At 34.5% G+C, this 16,376-nt stretch overlaps 1 protein-coding gene across 4 annotated transcripts in view; it reads right to left on the reverse strand.

Moving 5' to 3' along the window:
* Positions 1–223: 223 nt before the first annotated feature.
* DAPK1 (death associated protein kinase 1) overlaps positions 224–16,376 on the reverse strand; it is a 73,649-nt gene continuing 57,496 nt past the window's right edge. For all 4 annotated transcript variants that reach the window (XM_034410106.3, XM_087888256.1, XM_087888255.1 and 1 more), the window contains 7 exons: positions 14,665–14,887; positions 8,929–9,117; positions 7,503–7,700; positions 5,675–5,813; positions 4,382–4,502; positions 3,495–3,683; positions 224–2,565 (listed from right to left, as the gene is read on the reverse strand). In XM_034410106.3, the coding sequence (XP_034265997.1) occupies positions 1,333–2,565; positions 3,495–3,683; positions 4,382–4,502; positions 5,675–5,813; positions 7,503–7,700; positions 8,929–9,117; positions 14,665–14,887 (2,292 nt within the window). In that variant the 3' untranslated portion in view covers positions 224–1,332. The remainder of the gene's footprint in view (positions 2,566–3,494; positions 3,684–4,381; positions 4,503–5,674; positions 5,814–7,502; positions 7,701–8,928; positions 9,118–14,664; positions 14,888–16,376) is intronic.

Below are 16,376 nucleotides of genomic sequence, written 5' to 3' on the forward strand. Positions count from 1 at the left end.
AATACATACTATGCTTCGGGTAAAATTTTATACTTAATTCTGTCCGGTCCTGTCACAAGAAAATTGAGATACATGAAATGGTTTCTTGGAATGAAAATTTGTAGCTGTTGTTGGCTAGATAGTTAAAATCAAGAGCTATTTGTTCTGCATGCCCATAAACCAAATAATTAATGTAATTAATGATATGAATGCAAATAGGAAATGAAGAATGATGAAAAAGTTGCAACAGGCAACAATTTATTCGTAAAAAATTTTAAAATTGTACTACAACAAAGATTAAGGAAAACAGTATTAATATATACATATATTATATATGTATATACACATAATATATAGTGTACCTTTAATATTACATGCTTTTCAGAAAAGAAGAAAGTCATTTTCTCTCATAGTAATTTTAAGCTCTTGCTTTAATAAAAACAAAATGAAATTAAACGTTCAAGTATAAGAAATAAGCACACTAGTATCTGAAAGTGAAAAACCATTTGCTTTGCACAAATGATCACCGTTAAATACAGAATAAGTCATAGTTAGCTAACACTTGTATATGTGCCTTGGTGAACTTTACATTTGTGTAAAATCTTTACCTGAGATATGTAGAAATAATGGAAGGTGCAAGTTCATGGAGTTCGAAAGTTTTCATTCCACTTCAACGGAATAAACATAACGTCTTACATATTTCTACCCTCATGATAGTCTACATGAGAGCTCTTCAGTGGAACAGATTTCATGTTACCAAGTATCTTATGCTTTATGACACACAAAGGCAACAACCACTTGCAACAACCAGCATGCAGACATGAAATAGAGGTAGCATTGTCTTACAGCTTCCACAGAAACAACTTGATTTTAACCACATGAGTTTTCTGCAAAAGGCACTCACTTTTTCATTTCTAAGCATGGTGTTCAAATCCAAACCAATTAGCATTGTTTGGCTATCTATGTTTTTAAAATAAAACAAAAGGGGAAAAGAGTATGTAAGAAATGTAGCTTAATTATTGTGCAGTTTTCGGTACAAGGAACGATGGTTTGTTAAAATGACCAGCTATTGAAGAATTAAACAGTTAAACCAATAGAATTCAAAAAAGTACAATAATCATTAAAAAGCAGATTGCAAAATAGCTGAAATTATACTAGTCTTTTATAACTAAAGTAAGAGCAACGTGTTACTTAAAAAGCAATGTTTCAGGGTTTTAGTCACTTATAAAGCAATGTGGAGGAACAGAGACAACTTATTACAGTAATATATAGAACTTATAAATACCAAAAAAGATTGCCATCCTGAATCCTTTCGCATTAGCTGAAATTAGAAAAAGTTCCACATTATTACTTTTATCGAGAGACGACTGAACTAATTGAATTATAAGATGTCCCACTATTACAGCTTGAAGCATAAGCTTCCTGACCATTTGCATCAAAACTGACTCTGAACACAGAAGATGCTTTCAATAAAAAGTCAGCTGCGTCTCTGCGGCCCAGTTCCCTCAGCTTAGACATCAGAATACCCACAGTACTTTCAGGGGCATTTCCCCATTCCTGGAGAAGGGAGTAGGATGGACTGGAGATGAAGTCATTGGAACTCCCATTGTTTATATTATGCTTTGCGACCAGATCAGGGAGGCCCAAGTTCATTGCAAGAAGGCACCAATCCTTGCCCATAGGATCAAGTGGATCCAAAAGTCGGCTCAGTTTCCTCCTTGTAAGTAGATTCAAATCTGATACATGGATATCCATTCCTAAACTTCCTTGTGAGTAAACATCAAGACACCCAAAGCACAATATGCTGCTAAAACTTTCTTTGTAACCACCCATGGTATTAGTCAAGGAGGTCTCTTTTTGACTTTGTGCGCGGAAAAAATCTCTTGGCTGGTAAATCATGATTGGCTCATGATGTTCCCTTAGCTGCTGAGGACTGAGATAATGTTTGACTGTCAACAGCCCTGGCAATGTGGTGGCTATCAAATTATCAATGGTACTGCATACAGAGTCCAGGAATAAGCAGCATTTAATCTTCTCCATTTCCAAGCCTCTAACTTGAACCTCAATACCCTGACCATTGTTGACAAGCAGTACAAGAAGTTCAGCTCCACGGTTCATAATCTTTGATCCATTGACCCACAAACGTATATCTGCATCTCCCTCTGTGCTTTGTTGATGAATCCATCGACACAGATTCACCTGAACTTTATGAAAAATGCCACAAGGAAGTGGGGTTAGATGTTCCACAGGAGCAATTCTAACACCACCGTAAATCATAACTTCATCTTCTTCATCAGCCCAAGACCTATGGAGGCTATCAGTCTTAATCAAGGCTGGAATATCAATCATTGTTCCACTGCTGACATCTCTGGCACAGATGTCCATGGCATCCAAGACTTGGATAAGTTCTTCTACATCACTGTCTGGTATAAGGCGCTGGATGTCCTCTATTGTATATCGACCTCTGTAGTGGTGGAGGGCTTTAGGATTCTCTATAGACAAAAGTCTTCCAAGGACATTTGAACATAACCAGCGAGGATCCAGCAGAACAACATCTTGGACTGTCTCACTCTGCATGATGTTGATCTGTTTAGAAAGATAAAAGTCACATAGTTAATAATCATATATACATGAAAGAGAAAGGACAAGATCTACAACAGTCCCCATGGTTTTTCAACCAGACAATTATAAGAGCTTTGATATTCAAATGTTCAGATACCTATGATAGCATATCCAATTGAGTACAAATGAGTAGAATCCTATCCATCCTAATGCTAACCCTAATCCTGAACAGGATTCAGTTTCTGAACACAGGAAAAAAACTAGAAAAAGATTGTTTTGTTCCACAATTTTCTTCCCAATTTATTCAAGACTTTATTTATGCACACATTGGTGACAAACACACCATATTGTGAAGCATTCCTCATGTAATTTCTAGCTTCCAAGAGAAAAAAACCCCTAACTTTAGTGTCCTATATGTGTTTTGTTTAATGACCATGCTGATTCACTTTATGCCAATTGTAAAAATGATTATAAAACTGAGACAAGTCATTGATGACCCACTTAATGACTGCAGTGACTTATGACCAAAAATCGAAGCTCAATTGTGGTCATTAAGTGAGGACTGCCTATAAATCTATTTTTCTTAACTACTAGGCTACCATAAATCTTTTCACATGGCAATGACCCTATTCAATGTAGTATGAATTTCTCTAAGTTGTAAATTCACTCATGGCCTTTAATAATATATTGAACTTTGCAAGAGAAAGAAACAAGCTGTTTCTATCTTTTAAAAACACCAGTTGGCATAAATGTAGTTTCTGTTAGTGCTGAAACAGGAAGTAGGTTCTGCTTGGTTTCTCTACTGTATGTTTTGCATGCCTGTAGAACTTAGAAAAGAAAAACTTAGTAGGAGCAACAATTTGCAACCAGTCTGATAGGCAAATTGCACTTCATAAAATTTTATATAATTAACATTTCTATAGAATTATCCATATAATTAATGTATTACTTACTTCGCCTATACTGTGTAGCTGGAGGGCTATATGCCTAATCTCATCTTCACTTGCTAATGGATTAAGTTGATCTTGCACATCATATACAAACTGTTGAAGGGACATGAGCTGATTGGGCCCATTTATTTTTCTCCATGATGGTAGAGTGGAAATTATTTTTTCACACAAGTGAGTCATAGGTGGACATGTCTATGAAAAAAAAATCATAGTAGACTTGGTTTCTAGAATGCAAACTGTTATTGTTGCTTAGATTTCATTTAATATATCATTTTAACAAAATAATTTTATTTAGCAATATACATCTTTTATTGCCTGTAAGTGTAATTGCCAATTACACTAAGATTACTGACATATACTTCATGTAATTGTGCAAATGTATTTTTTATTCAATGGTTAGATGAAACTTGAACCTGTTTCATGAAAAAGATTTAATTTCTCCAATCAATGCAGCCATCCCACCTGAAGTTGAGTTTCCTTTCCTCTTATCTCTCTATTGTTTGGATTACTTTTCTTATTTCATATAAATGACTCTGAAATTGCCTTTTTCACTTGGTATAGCAATTGAAAGTTGTATTAAGTGGATAAATAGGATATTCTTTCATGCCACTAGGTTGGAGAACAATGCTGTCTTCTAAAAAATGGGCAGGAACTCTTCCACCAAAATAAGTTCAGCATTGTTGTGACATGTTTTAAAAAACAGATGTATTATAATAAAAACTTAATAAGCAAAACAGTACATTTCCATTCTAATTCATATAGATGTGACTCCAACCCAACTATTATTGTTAACATTCTCCGATATCAGAAAGAGTGACATAACTGTGGTTGCATTCAAAATAGGTAAGGACCTGGTCAGTGACTACACCATGGCTGTACATATAACTTACAGAGATAATCTGACTGCGTAACTCTTGAAGATGGTATCGGAGGATCTTCATATCTTTTGAACCTGATGCTCCAGCATCTAGAATAAATAATCTGTCCAAAATGTGAACATCATTCCCAAACCTAAAAAAAAAAAACCCGGGCCGGGAGGAGAAATAATTATCATTTTAGCCCCAAAACTCAATTTTACTAACTGAATAATTTTGGCAGATTAAAATCTTTCTTGAGATTACAAATGGAGCATTCCACTTGCTGTTTGACTCTGTGTATTTGAAAGCCAGTTCCATTAAACTGAATCACTCATTTTTATTTCAACTATTTCTTTTATTTATTCTTATTTTATCTATATTTCATATTTAATTACCCATTTCCCTCTGAAAGGGGTTATTCTGGCCCCTTACTCAGGTTCTCCAAGAATAAAGGGAGACTGGATGGTTTTTTAAATTTATTTTAAACATAGTTCATTTTTCTATTTCTTAAGTCAGAAATCTATTGTAACAAATGTTTAATACAGATTGATCAGGAACTCATGGTTCTACTTTGCTTAAACTACTGAATCTAGAATAAATTTACACTGGAATAAAAAACTAAAATATATTAAAAGCTTTATAGATAATAGAAGCTTCTAGTCCATTCTACAATACTAAGCTTCTAGTCCAGGGATCAGCAACCTGCGGCTCTGGAGCTGCATGTGGCTCTTTCACCCCTGTGCTGTGGCTCCCTATCACTCAAAACACGCATCACAACTGCCAATGTGCGATGTGGCACAAGATTTATTGAGCTTTTCAACCCCCGGTAGGCCAACCATGGATCAATCCAAGAAAAGAAAAGTTTCAGAAGAAAACAGAACGTTTAATTCAACTACACGTTAGTTCTGTGGCCCCTCAAGATATAGTCAGGCATGGGAAGCTTTTTGTGGCTCCCGGTGTTTTCTTTTCTGTGGGAAAGGGGTCCAAATGGCTCTTTGAGTGTTTAAGATTGCAGATCCCTGTTCTATCCATTCTATTCTTCAACTCCTAGAATTTTGGGAGTTGAAGTCAGACATCTTCACGTGACCAAAGATGAGAAACACTGTGCTAATGCATGGAAAGTGAGGAAAAACCTTCAAGATGGTGGCAACACAATCTTGAATTAGAAAATGATTGCTTCTTGAGTATAATTAATATGGACTTTTCCTGTGCATGGAATGCCTTATTTTTCTTTAAAAAAACAACGTTAACTCAATTCAGTTAGTTTCAGTTAGTTTCAAAATATGGCAGGTACTCCTGTAATTTATACAATGTTTTCTCTCTTACCTATTCCTAATTTCTTTCAAAAGTGATGTATCTTTGTCATATTGGAACTCTCCTCCAGCAGAACGTGGAAGATTAACAATATCTGCATGTGTAGCCACCAGTGCAACATGAAGTGGAGTTTTCAGCTTTCCTCCAAATGCTTCAGGAGACAAAGAATGAAGAATTTCAGAACAAACAGATTTTTCTTCCTGGTACTGTAATATGCTTCTATATGTGTTCTTGGTCTGAAGAGAATGGCTACATTTATTCTACGTTTATTCATACCGCTCCATTTTATGAAATAAAGAAAACACATTATAAATGGGAATAAATAGTCATAATCTGTCTATTTATAATTTAAATTTTGGAGGGTTTTTAAAAAGACTATCTATTAGATACAATAATCTACAGTACTGCAAATTTATGGTAGATGTTACAGGCAAGGAACAACTGATCTAAAACCCATTCATACAATGGTATGAATGCAACTTTACAGTACTTACACAAAGCATTCTCATGTAAGAGAGAATTAAGTATGAAAGCCTTGAAGATAACATGAAAAAGAATGGGAAAGTGAGAGAGAGTGAGAAAGAGATACATTTGGGACAAGAATGAGGTAACACTAAAGACAACTTTTCACAAATACATCATCTGGGGAAATAACATGTCATGTTTTTTTGAAAATAGTGGTTTAAACCTTGTAGTAATTATTGAATTAAAACAGATGTCAGTAGCAGCACCACAAAAATCAACATGAGCAAGAACCAATACATCCTAAATGCAAATAATGCAAAAACACATTCAAACTTTTTTCTTTTTTGAATATAAACACAGATACAATTGTATAGGAATTATTACTTCTAACAGTATAAATGTTTCTCAGAATGTAATCAATATTGGTTCTTGATGATGTGCAAAAAGGCTGCACTGAAAATAAAGTTAAATGTTAATAATAAACATCTATGCACATTAAAAATAAATATACACTTCAGCGACTGTTGAAATATATGGAAAAATTCTTAGCTCCAGAATTCATTTTCTCTAAGTTGTTGATGGAATAAATCTTCCCAAAGGAAAAAAAAATGAATGAATGTGCAATGAAGAGGAATGTATGTACAGCTGACTTGGGAAAAGCCAATTAATCCTCCATGTAAATTGAGTGACTGTTTGCAAAAGATAAATACCCAGCCTATGCAAATCATTCAAGGAGATACTCTTCTTGCAAGGGAGGTGTCCCGAAGGGAACTAAATCTCAAAGCCAAGAAGAGGCTGCAGCCATTTAAAGATGTGGCACGGCTGGTTCAAGGACCTTCAAAAATCTTGAGGCGGTGTGGGGGGGGGGAGAGGTTAAATGAAAAAAAGACACTATCTGCATAGCTGAGAAAGCAAATTCCATCACCGAAAGCTTTGCACAGGAGAAATAAATAGCAACATTAAAAATAAAAGGTTATTTTTAATGGTCTCAGCATGGAATAAAAACCTTTCAATCCCATGATGTGACCATTTAATTAAAGTTTTAGCAACATTGCTGAACATGAGTTTAGCAACATGAGTTTGGACAGAAACTTAATCAATGCATTTTAATTCTGTTTTTCAATGAAAATGTCACATAACAGGTGAAAAATACTTCACGGAAATAAAGTGAAGATGATCCTGAATTACATGAATCAAATCTTTTCTAATGTATAGAGCAATCACATTAATGGATACATTTTATAAGAAATTTAAGACAATATGACTAACAGATATCTCATCAGTAATCTCAGTGAAAAATTTATGAAAAATTTATTAAAAATTCAGCTGTTTCTCTTCAGATACAGATGATTTGGCATCGTGTAAATAGACATACCTATAGGTTCTTCAACCGGAACTAATGATTTTAAGAAACTAAGCCAAAAGGTCACTTGATTCAATTGTATTTCATAAGGTTCTTCAAGACTAAAAAGCACAATGTGAACTGAGGTGGGGTCATTTGCAGCAAAATAATCGTAGCAGCAGAAATAGACAGGATTTCCAGAGAATTCCCATACACTGAAATCACCAATTCCTACAAGAGCAAAAAGTTTGTTATCAAATTAATAAATGAAAGAAGTTATGAAATGTTAATAAAACATTCTTATTTCCAGAGAGAATATGTATTTCTCAGACTGTTCTACCTTGGCTGGACGTCCCACTACTTGATAAACTACCTATAAGACTCCATTTAGATCTCTCCCTGCTCCATTTACTTTTAACTTATTCAGAATTAACCTTTAAAAAGTGCTACAATAAATCCAGTGAAAAAAGTAGCTTGTACTTAAGCACAAAATTTAGTGCTAAAATTAATTCCAGATGTATCGAAATTAAGTGATCATTAAGAACAGGAAGCATTTTGGGGAAATACAAAGGCAAAAGGTACTTAAGAGTTCACAGGGTGCAAATGTAGCTTTTCTTAAACTCAGCAGTTCTTGGGATTGGCCTCATGTGCACCATAGAATCTGATTGCTGCAGTTAGATTTAAGCACTGAGAAAGGTCAGCAGTTCAGCAGTTCGAATCCCTAGTGCCGTGTAACGGGGTGAGCTCCTGTTACTTGTCCCAGCTTCTGCCAACCTACTGTGTTTCCCCGAAAATAAGACCCTGTCTTATATTTTTTTGAACCCCGAAAAAAGTGCTTGGCCTTATTTTTGCGGAGGTCTTATTATTTTGGGGCGTGTGAAGCAAGATGGGGCACCTCTTGCCATCTTACCTGATTTCCAGCTCTGCATTTAAATATTTTTGGGGAGGACTTATTTTTTGGGGGAGGCTTATTTTAGCACATCCACTCAAAAGCCCAATTGGGCTTATTATCAGGGTGATGTCTTATTTTTGGGGACACAGGGTAGCAGTTCAAAAGTACATAAAAAATACAAATAGAAAAATAGGGACCACCTTTGGTGGGAAGGTAACAGTGTTCTGTGCGTCTTTGGCATTTAGTCATGCCAGCCACATGACCACAGAGATGTCTTCAGACAGTACTGGCTCTTTGGCTTTAAAACGGAGATGAGCACCGTCCCCTAGAGTCGGGAATGACTAGCACATATGTGCGAGGGGAACCTTTACCTTTACGCTGCTTATAATGAACTTACTATTTATTACACGGAACGTTGTATATTCAAGATTCAAAAAAAGTAAATGTTGCTGAAGTACTGAAAATATTTAATGCAATGCATAAATATTTAAAGTAGAACTTATTTGCATCAAAGACCCTGACAGTGATATTTAAAAAATTTATAATGCACCAAAGTTTATGCTTTACCATTCAAATAAGCATTCTGCACATCAATGCACTTTGTGGACTGATCATCCATGGAGCAGTGGGAATGATGTGAGGGAGAAACAAATACTTCCAACATCCCTTTGGTCAGGCCCGGCTCAAACATCATGCTTCGGCTTCTCACGCTAACATTCTCACAGCCAGGATACAGATTTGAAATACTTACTGAAACTGGATTAGAGAAAGAATATAAATTAAAGATTGCAAACTTTGGAAAATTGGCCACATAATGATTTCAAACTCTGTCAAATTAAAAGCGGTAAAAATGCAGGCTTGGTAAGATGATGAAAAGTCCCAGTACCATCAGCAGTCAGAGCCATCCATTTTCCTTAGAAAAGACTTAAGTTTTTGGGAACAGCCCTTTTTGCACATTTTTTCCTCACATTCCCAATTATGAATAAAAAACAAAAGAAAGTGAGCAAAATCGGTAAGGTTCCCAAGAAGAAATTATTTATTATTTTGATATTTAACCTTTCCCAATTTGTGGGCCTCCAAATATCTATTTTTATTTTTTATAAATAAATAACTTAAGGTGGTGAACATAGCTAATATTCTTTCTTTTTCCTCCTATTTTCCCCCACAACAACAATCTTGTGAGGTGAGTTGGCCTGAGAGAGAGACTGATTGGCTAATATTCTTTCTTTTTCCTCCTATTTTCCCCCACAACAACAATCTTGTGAGGTGAGTTGGCCTGAGAGAGAGACTGATTGGCCCAAAGTCAAATAGCTGGGTTTTTAATTATGTAATATAATGTAATGTAATGAACATCGGAATTCCCATCTGCACATGGAAAAGAATGAAACTTTGATTTTGGGTTTTATCGATTAGACTGATAGATCTTTATAGAAATGGCTCATTCATATTATTATGAAAAAGCAAAAAGTTGTGATTTGATGTCAATGCCTTATTTTACTGTAACAGAGAGATTCGGAAGTCAGTGCTTCTTTTTCTTATCTTTCTTCACCTTTTTCCCCCCTTCCCCCCATTGCTTTTCTATTTACTTTTCTATTTTATAATACTTTATAACTCAATAAAAATGTTAAACCAAACAGCTAGATTTTTAATTATTTAATGTAATGTAATTTAATGAACATCAGAATTCCCATCTGCACATGCACCGTGCATCCATATGGATGATTATGAAGGCAATTTGTTTACCCTTTTTCTTCTGTATTAAATCTTGACTGAGGATGCTGGAATCTCCTGAACAGTATACACTGCGCTGTAACCACTGAACTGGAAGGTGAAATCTTCTGAAGTTGCTCAGAGGCTTCTTCCAATTTGAAAGCACTTTCACTTAGAATATCAATATGCTACTCTGTATCATAAAAGAAACTATTTTCCAAGTGGAGGAATAAACAGAGAGATTTGCCTGATAGGCCTTAACTTCTTTTTATATATATTTGTACTCTTCTAACCTCTAGTGGAGAACCAAGTTACTACACCAATATCTTTAAAACGTTCTATATTTTTAATATAGGTGAACAGGATTATCTGCAAACCTCTTTAAATAAGTTTTAATCTTTAATGTTTAAGAAATTAAGAAGTGTCTTAATGATTTAAATAATCTGAATAAAAAGAGGGGATAGGCATTGACTAATGATTTCACTTTCAGCCTTAGGCAAGTAATTCAGTGGATTCAGTGGAATGAATTCCTTTTCTCTAGATATAAGAAAGATAAAATCTGTTTAAAGCAGAGAATTTTCTCACACCTTGAAAATATGGCATATATACAAATGGAAATATATTTTCCAAATGTATGAATTAAATAAACAGCCTTTGTATACTATTGGACCATTTTACATAGCATTAAACTTTAGCATACTTTTAGATTAAAAAGTCATTAGATGTTGTCTTAAAATGCTGGATTAGGAAGGGCACTGAGTCAGCCACATTCTCTCAGCCAAACCTGACTCACAAGGTTACTATTGTTGGGAAAACTAAGAGGAGGGTCTTTCAACTTCTATGGCAAAAAGCAGGAATATAAATCTAATAATAATAAATATATTACCATTGAAAAATGATCATGATTCTAACAGTAAACTTTCCCTTAAACCATAAATAACTTTTGACTACATACAGAGATAAAGATGGAATAAATTTAGGGATTTTCAATGTAGGTGGCTTATATATTACGGTACTATATTAATTATTTGCCTTACTACTATATTTGTTTAGAAAAAGTATTAATAGGTTAAAATGGTTACCCCATAGTAAAGGATATTTTCAGATTCTACACAACCAAATGCATTAAGTGCAGGATTTCGTCCAAAAACATTGAGAGTAATATATTTATCATACTGTAGGTAAGAAGAAAATTCTTAGATGTGAAGCACAGGTCAGGTTAAATAAATAGTAGATACATCGATCCTCAAGTTAACTCTGCTAAGAAATGGCAGATCATGTTCAACAGGAGTAAACATCAGAACATAGATTCAAAGTGAGTTAGTGCAAGTCAAGCACCTGTCCTTGAAGCACTGTAACTGCCAACTGATAATGAAGTTAAATGACTGTATGTATACACAGTTGTGTTGACAAACAGGTGCAACCTTTGACATTGTGCATGAATTTTCCAAAGGATGCAGCTGTCATGATGCCACAAGTAAGAACAAAGAACAAAAGGGTTGCATGGCAGAATATTCAAGACTTTGATGATCTGCTCCAATACCCATTGACTGATTTCAGTTTTTTCTGTTTCAAAAGGCAACTTGATCAGACCTTATCCACAGAACCTGCAAAATCAAAGTTAATTTCCAATTTCTCATATAAAATGTAACCATTCAGGAATATGATGGAGGCCAAAGGTTCAATCAAAAAAAGTGTGTGTTCAAGAAGGCTATCTTTCATTCCAAGTTTCAAAAGCCCAACAAATATATTGAGGAATCCAAAGGGCATATTTTCAAATTTTTGACTGAAGAGAATATAGTGATCTGCAATCTTTATGAATACAGATCTGGGAGCAATACAACAATTTGGTTGATTGCTTTGACTTCAGACATGTCAAGGGCAGAGTTGAATAGAAATTGAACCACATTTTTAAAACTAGATCCTATCTCTCCATGCAACACATCCAAAGCTGCCCAGGAAATGCTGGTGCATTTCTTTACCAGATGGAACAAGTTATTATATGGCTCAGATTTTCATCTCCTGTCTCTGACTTGCTTCTCAACCAATGTCACAATTTCCAATAGGGATGGAATGCATATTCTTTTTTGATCTTCCTGCCTAAATCAATTTTTTGATATCTGACTGGCTCAGTTCTGTCCCTGTTTTCCAGATGGACCACTCTAATACTGCATTCAGTCCTCAGGAATCCAAAAGGAGTGCCCTTTGTCAATAAAAGAGTCAGCAAAACTAAGCAAGCTGCTTAATATCAGTTTTCAATAATTCACTGGGAATCACATCTCAAAATTATATTCTGTTTTTCAGTGAACTTTTTTCCCCAGTGCTCTAGAAGAAAAACCAGTTACTATTTTTCAATTTTGCATCCCAATAAAAGCAAACACTGGCAAGCTCCAAATAAAAGAAATGAAGGAGGTTATTTCCAGATATTCAAGCCCTGTTCCTGGAAAACATTGCTGACCTTGATAGAGAAGCAATTTTTTGAGATAACAATTCATCCTATCAAAACTTAAGTTATCATCCTGTTAGATAACCTAATTAGATTAGGATAGTTTTACTCTTAAACTAAAATAAATCTCTATGAAATTTTAGTTTAGGGGCTCTAATCTCTCTTCTAGAGCAACAAAGAACCTTCCTGTTTTATTTTTGTATAGTACGTGACAACACTTTAGATATTTCAATATAGCTATCATGGAAAATTCTTCTATTCTTTGGTCTGTTTTACAAGTATTCTTTATAGGATTTGATTTTGAGATTTCTTAGCATTCTGATTCCCCATCTGTAGACACACCTCAGTCTGACAATATCCTGTTCAAAATGTGGCAAAATATTTTTATTTTGTTCACACTGTGTTAAAAACCAATGAACAAATAAGGCATTTGGGTGATTAAATCAAGCTTCTTTCTCAAGGGCCTTGACCTGATCTATCTTCTCTTAACAGACATTAAAGACTAAGTACTCAAGAATTAAACAAGTAATGGGAACTTACCTCCCATCTAATTTTGAAACCTTGTTTTTACTCTGAATAGATACTTTATATTCGGGCTGTCCAACCTTGGCAAGTTTTACGATTTGTGGACTTTAATTCCCAGAATTCCATAGCCAGCCATGCTGGCTGGAAATTCTGGAGTTGAAGTCCACAAGTCTTAATGCTGTCAATCTTGGACAGCCCGAATATAAAGTATTTATTCAGAGTAAAAACAAACATGATGCTTTACAAGAAAAACTTTACCTTACTTATCATGCAGATTTCCAAAGGATGATCTGTTAAAACACTTAAAGTTAAGTGAAAAAAAGAATCCTAACAAATGCCTCATTGAAAGTTCTTAAGCATAATAGCTATAAACGACAACCCACAGAAGAGATTTGTTTTAAAAGATAATAGTGTAAAATATAAAAACACTTATGATCATAATGGAATATAAGCTATTTTAAAATACTTAAGATCACTATGGAATATAAACTATTTTGTTTCTAATTTACAAAAGAAACCATTGGACACCGAACCACACTGTACTTTTTTTTTTTTTTTTGCAATGGTGTGGTTGCAAAATCTTTATTAACACAGTGTGCAATTGTGAATAATTCCCAGGCTTCCTGCCCTCAAATCTTGTAAGACCTTGTGAAATGTTGATGTTTTATGAGATATCACTTGGAAAAAAACCCTTGAAAGCTTTTGGTTTTTATCATGTGGAATAAAGCTTTTGTGATAGCTCAAGATTGGCAATAATAATAATTAAATCTCATTTTTTGGGGGGGAGGGCAAGAGACTGGAGTGCCTTAAGCACTAACAATCTGTTCTCAGAAGCCCTACTTAACAATTTGACTATTATTGCTGTTAAAGGCTTAGCTAAGGCAATCAATTCAGAAGCATATTTACTAATTATTTCACTAATTTATTTCAGATATAAAGATGGGTAGAAGGCTAGATATATGCCTCAGGGATATTGCATTTTCCTGTACTATAAAAACATTTGGACAGTAGAAAAACATACTTCCTTCACAATTAACTATAATGAATTCCAGTGTGTTATTACTTTTCATACCTTGTCCATTTTAAACCTTAGATAATTATGAAACATAAAGATGCTCTCGGATGGAGATTGACTCATAGTAACTACAGGGAGACAATCACGCTGTTTCACTGACCACAGTTTGATATTACTAACTTTAGAGATGCTTTTTCAGCTTTCTAGTTTAGCCTACTATCCATCTAAGCCCTGGTGATCTATTATCCAAATACTGAATAGATCATCATGACTTGTGAGACCAAATGCTACTACCTTAATGTATCACTGAAACAGAAAACAGGCTGTCTAGCAAAATGAAACAAATTTCACTTTCATCGCTACACTGACAATGCTCTACTATTTTGAAGTACAACTTTTCTTCCACCTGAGTATGCATTTGCTTTCGTGATGGCATAGATTTCTCTCTAAAAAGAATCATTCCATTCAACCTCCGTTTACAAAGGAGTGCAGAATTGCATTACAGAATGTGGCCACACTACCATAAATACATAATGAAAAGACCTATTCTTATTATAATGTTTTTCCAGTGCTGGTAACACAAAATAAACATCCTTAAAAGTGGTACCTGTTGGCTTATTAGATAAAGGTGAAGGAGGAAATCGGACAGAATTTGTAGAAGCGAGCCTAGGTCTGCGCCTTCTGAAGAAGCTTCTTAGTAGCCCACACTTTAAAGATTCCACAAGAGTTGTTTTCCCAGATGCAGAGTGGCCAAAGAGTTTAATTTTTATTCTTGGCTGTAGATTATGAGTAGGTCTAAGATGCTGGATGAATAATGCCCTATGTGTATCCTAAAGATAAAACAGGTATTAAATCAGATACAAAGTTATGATGACAAATATTAGACTAAATATACTTTGTAATATATTTTCAAAAAAAAAAAAAAAAAAGACAGCTATCCAGATTTAGCATTCTGATTAAAATTACAAATCATTATTTAAATATGATTTAAATTTCTAGATAATTTAGAACAAAGTGAATTAAATACAAATAACACAAAAATAAAATAATAAATTAAAAATACAACCAACATGGCCATGCCTACAAGGATGCCCATGCCTATTTGCCAGCATCAAAAGCTTATTCCATGACTATTTAACAGAGATGGGAGAACTGATAGGCCTTCCTAAAATTTCTAAACTAGATGGGTAGAGTTCACTGATGCTCAGCTGCTATATGTTTTACGTTTTATACTTATCTATTTTATTGCAAGCTGCTTAGAGTCATGTATGTGAAATGTGAAATGGGTGGCTATACAAATCCAATGAATGAATGAATAAGGCAATGGATGATGTAATAAGAATAATAAGAACAGATGACAAACGTTGGAGAATATCTAAAGATTATGGCATAAAGCAACCATGGTGGTCTCAGTGGTTATCGACACACTGGGTGTCATATTAAAAAAAATATTGAACAGCACTTAGAAAATCTGCCCATTGACAAAATTTCCATCTAGCAATTACAAAAGGCTACAATCCTTGGATCAGTGCATATCACCAATACATTATGACATCCTGAGTTCTTGGGAAGAATTCAATGTATATGAAGGTGAACAGTAGCTAAAGAATTAGCAGCTGTGATTTCACATTCATATATGCCAGTTAGGCAATTATATGCCACCTAACTCCCTGTGACTTATAGGCTTTGTAAGTTGTGGCTAAATGGCAATAGCAATAGCACTTAGAGTTATATATCGCTTCACACTGCTTTATAGCTCTCTCTAAGCAGTATACAGTCAGCATATTGCCCCCAACAATCTGGGGCCTTATTTTACTGACCTCGGAAGGATGGAAGGCCAAATCAACCTTCAGCTGGGCAGGATCAAAGGAATCAAACTCCTGGCAGTGTGAGCAGTTAGCCTGCTATACTGCATTTTAAGCCATTATTACTATTCAAATGAAATTTGTTCTTTTTCACTAAACAATTTCAATTAATATCAAAATTACCTGCATTTTTATTTTATAATTAAACTAAAACTAGGATTCTCTTATAATTAAGATATTCATTGCTTCATGTTTACTTGATTCTCAGAATTCCCTCAAGACTCCTACAGAACTCTGTCAAATTGAGAACTGACAAGAAATTATTAGATAATCACTGTTTCCAAATTTCTTGAAACATTTTTTCATAACGCCTTTTAAAGTGTTAGGTGGAAGTGATACAAAGCTTGATTCTTCATTATAAGTCACTTTGTGTGCTTACTCTAAGATGCTCTGAGAACTTACTTAAATAAAAAAACAGAAAGATAGGATATAAATTTAAATATAAATAATAGTG

Source organism: Pantherophis guttatus, chromosome 2 (genome assembly GCF_059756535.1).
Source record: "Pantherophis guttatus breed Tessera chromosome 2, ASM5975653v1, whole genome shotgun sequence".
Taxonomy (NCBI): domain Eukaryota; kingdom Metazoa; phylum Chordata; class Lepidosauria; order Squamata; family Colubridae; genus Pantherophis; species Pantherophis guttatus.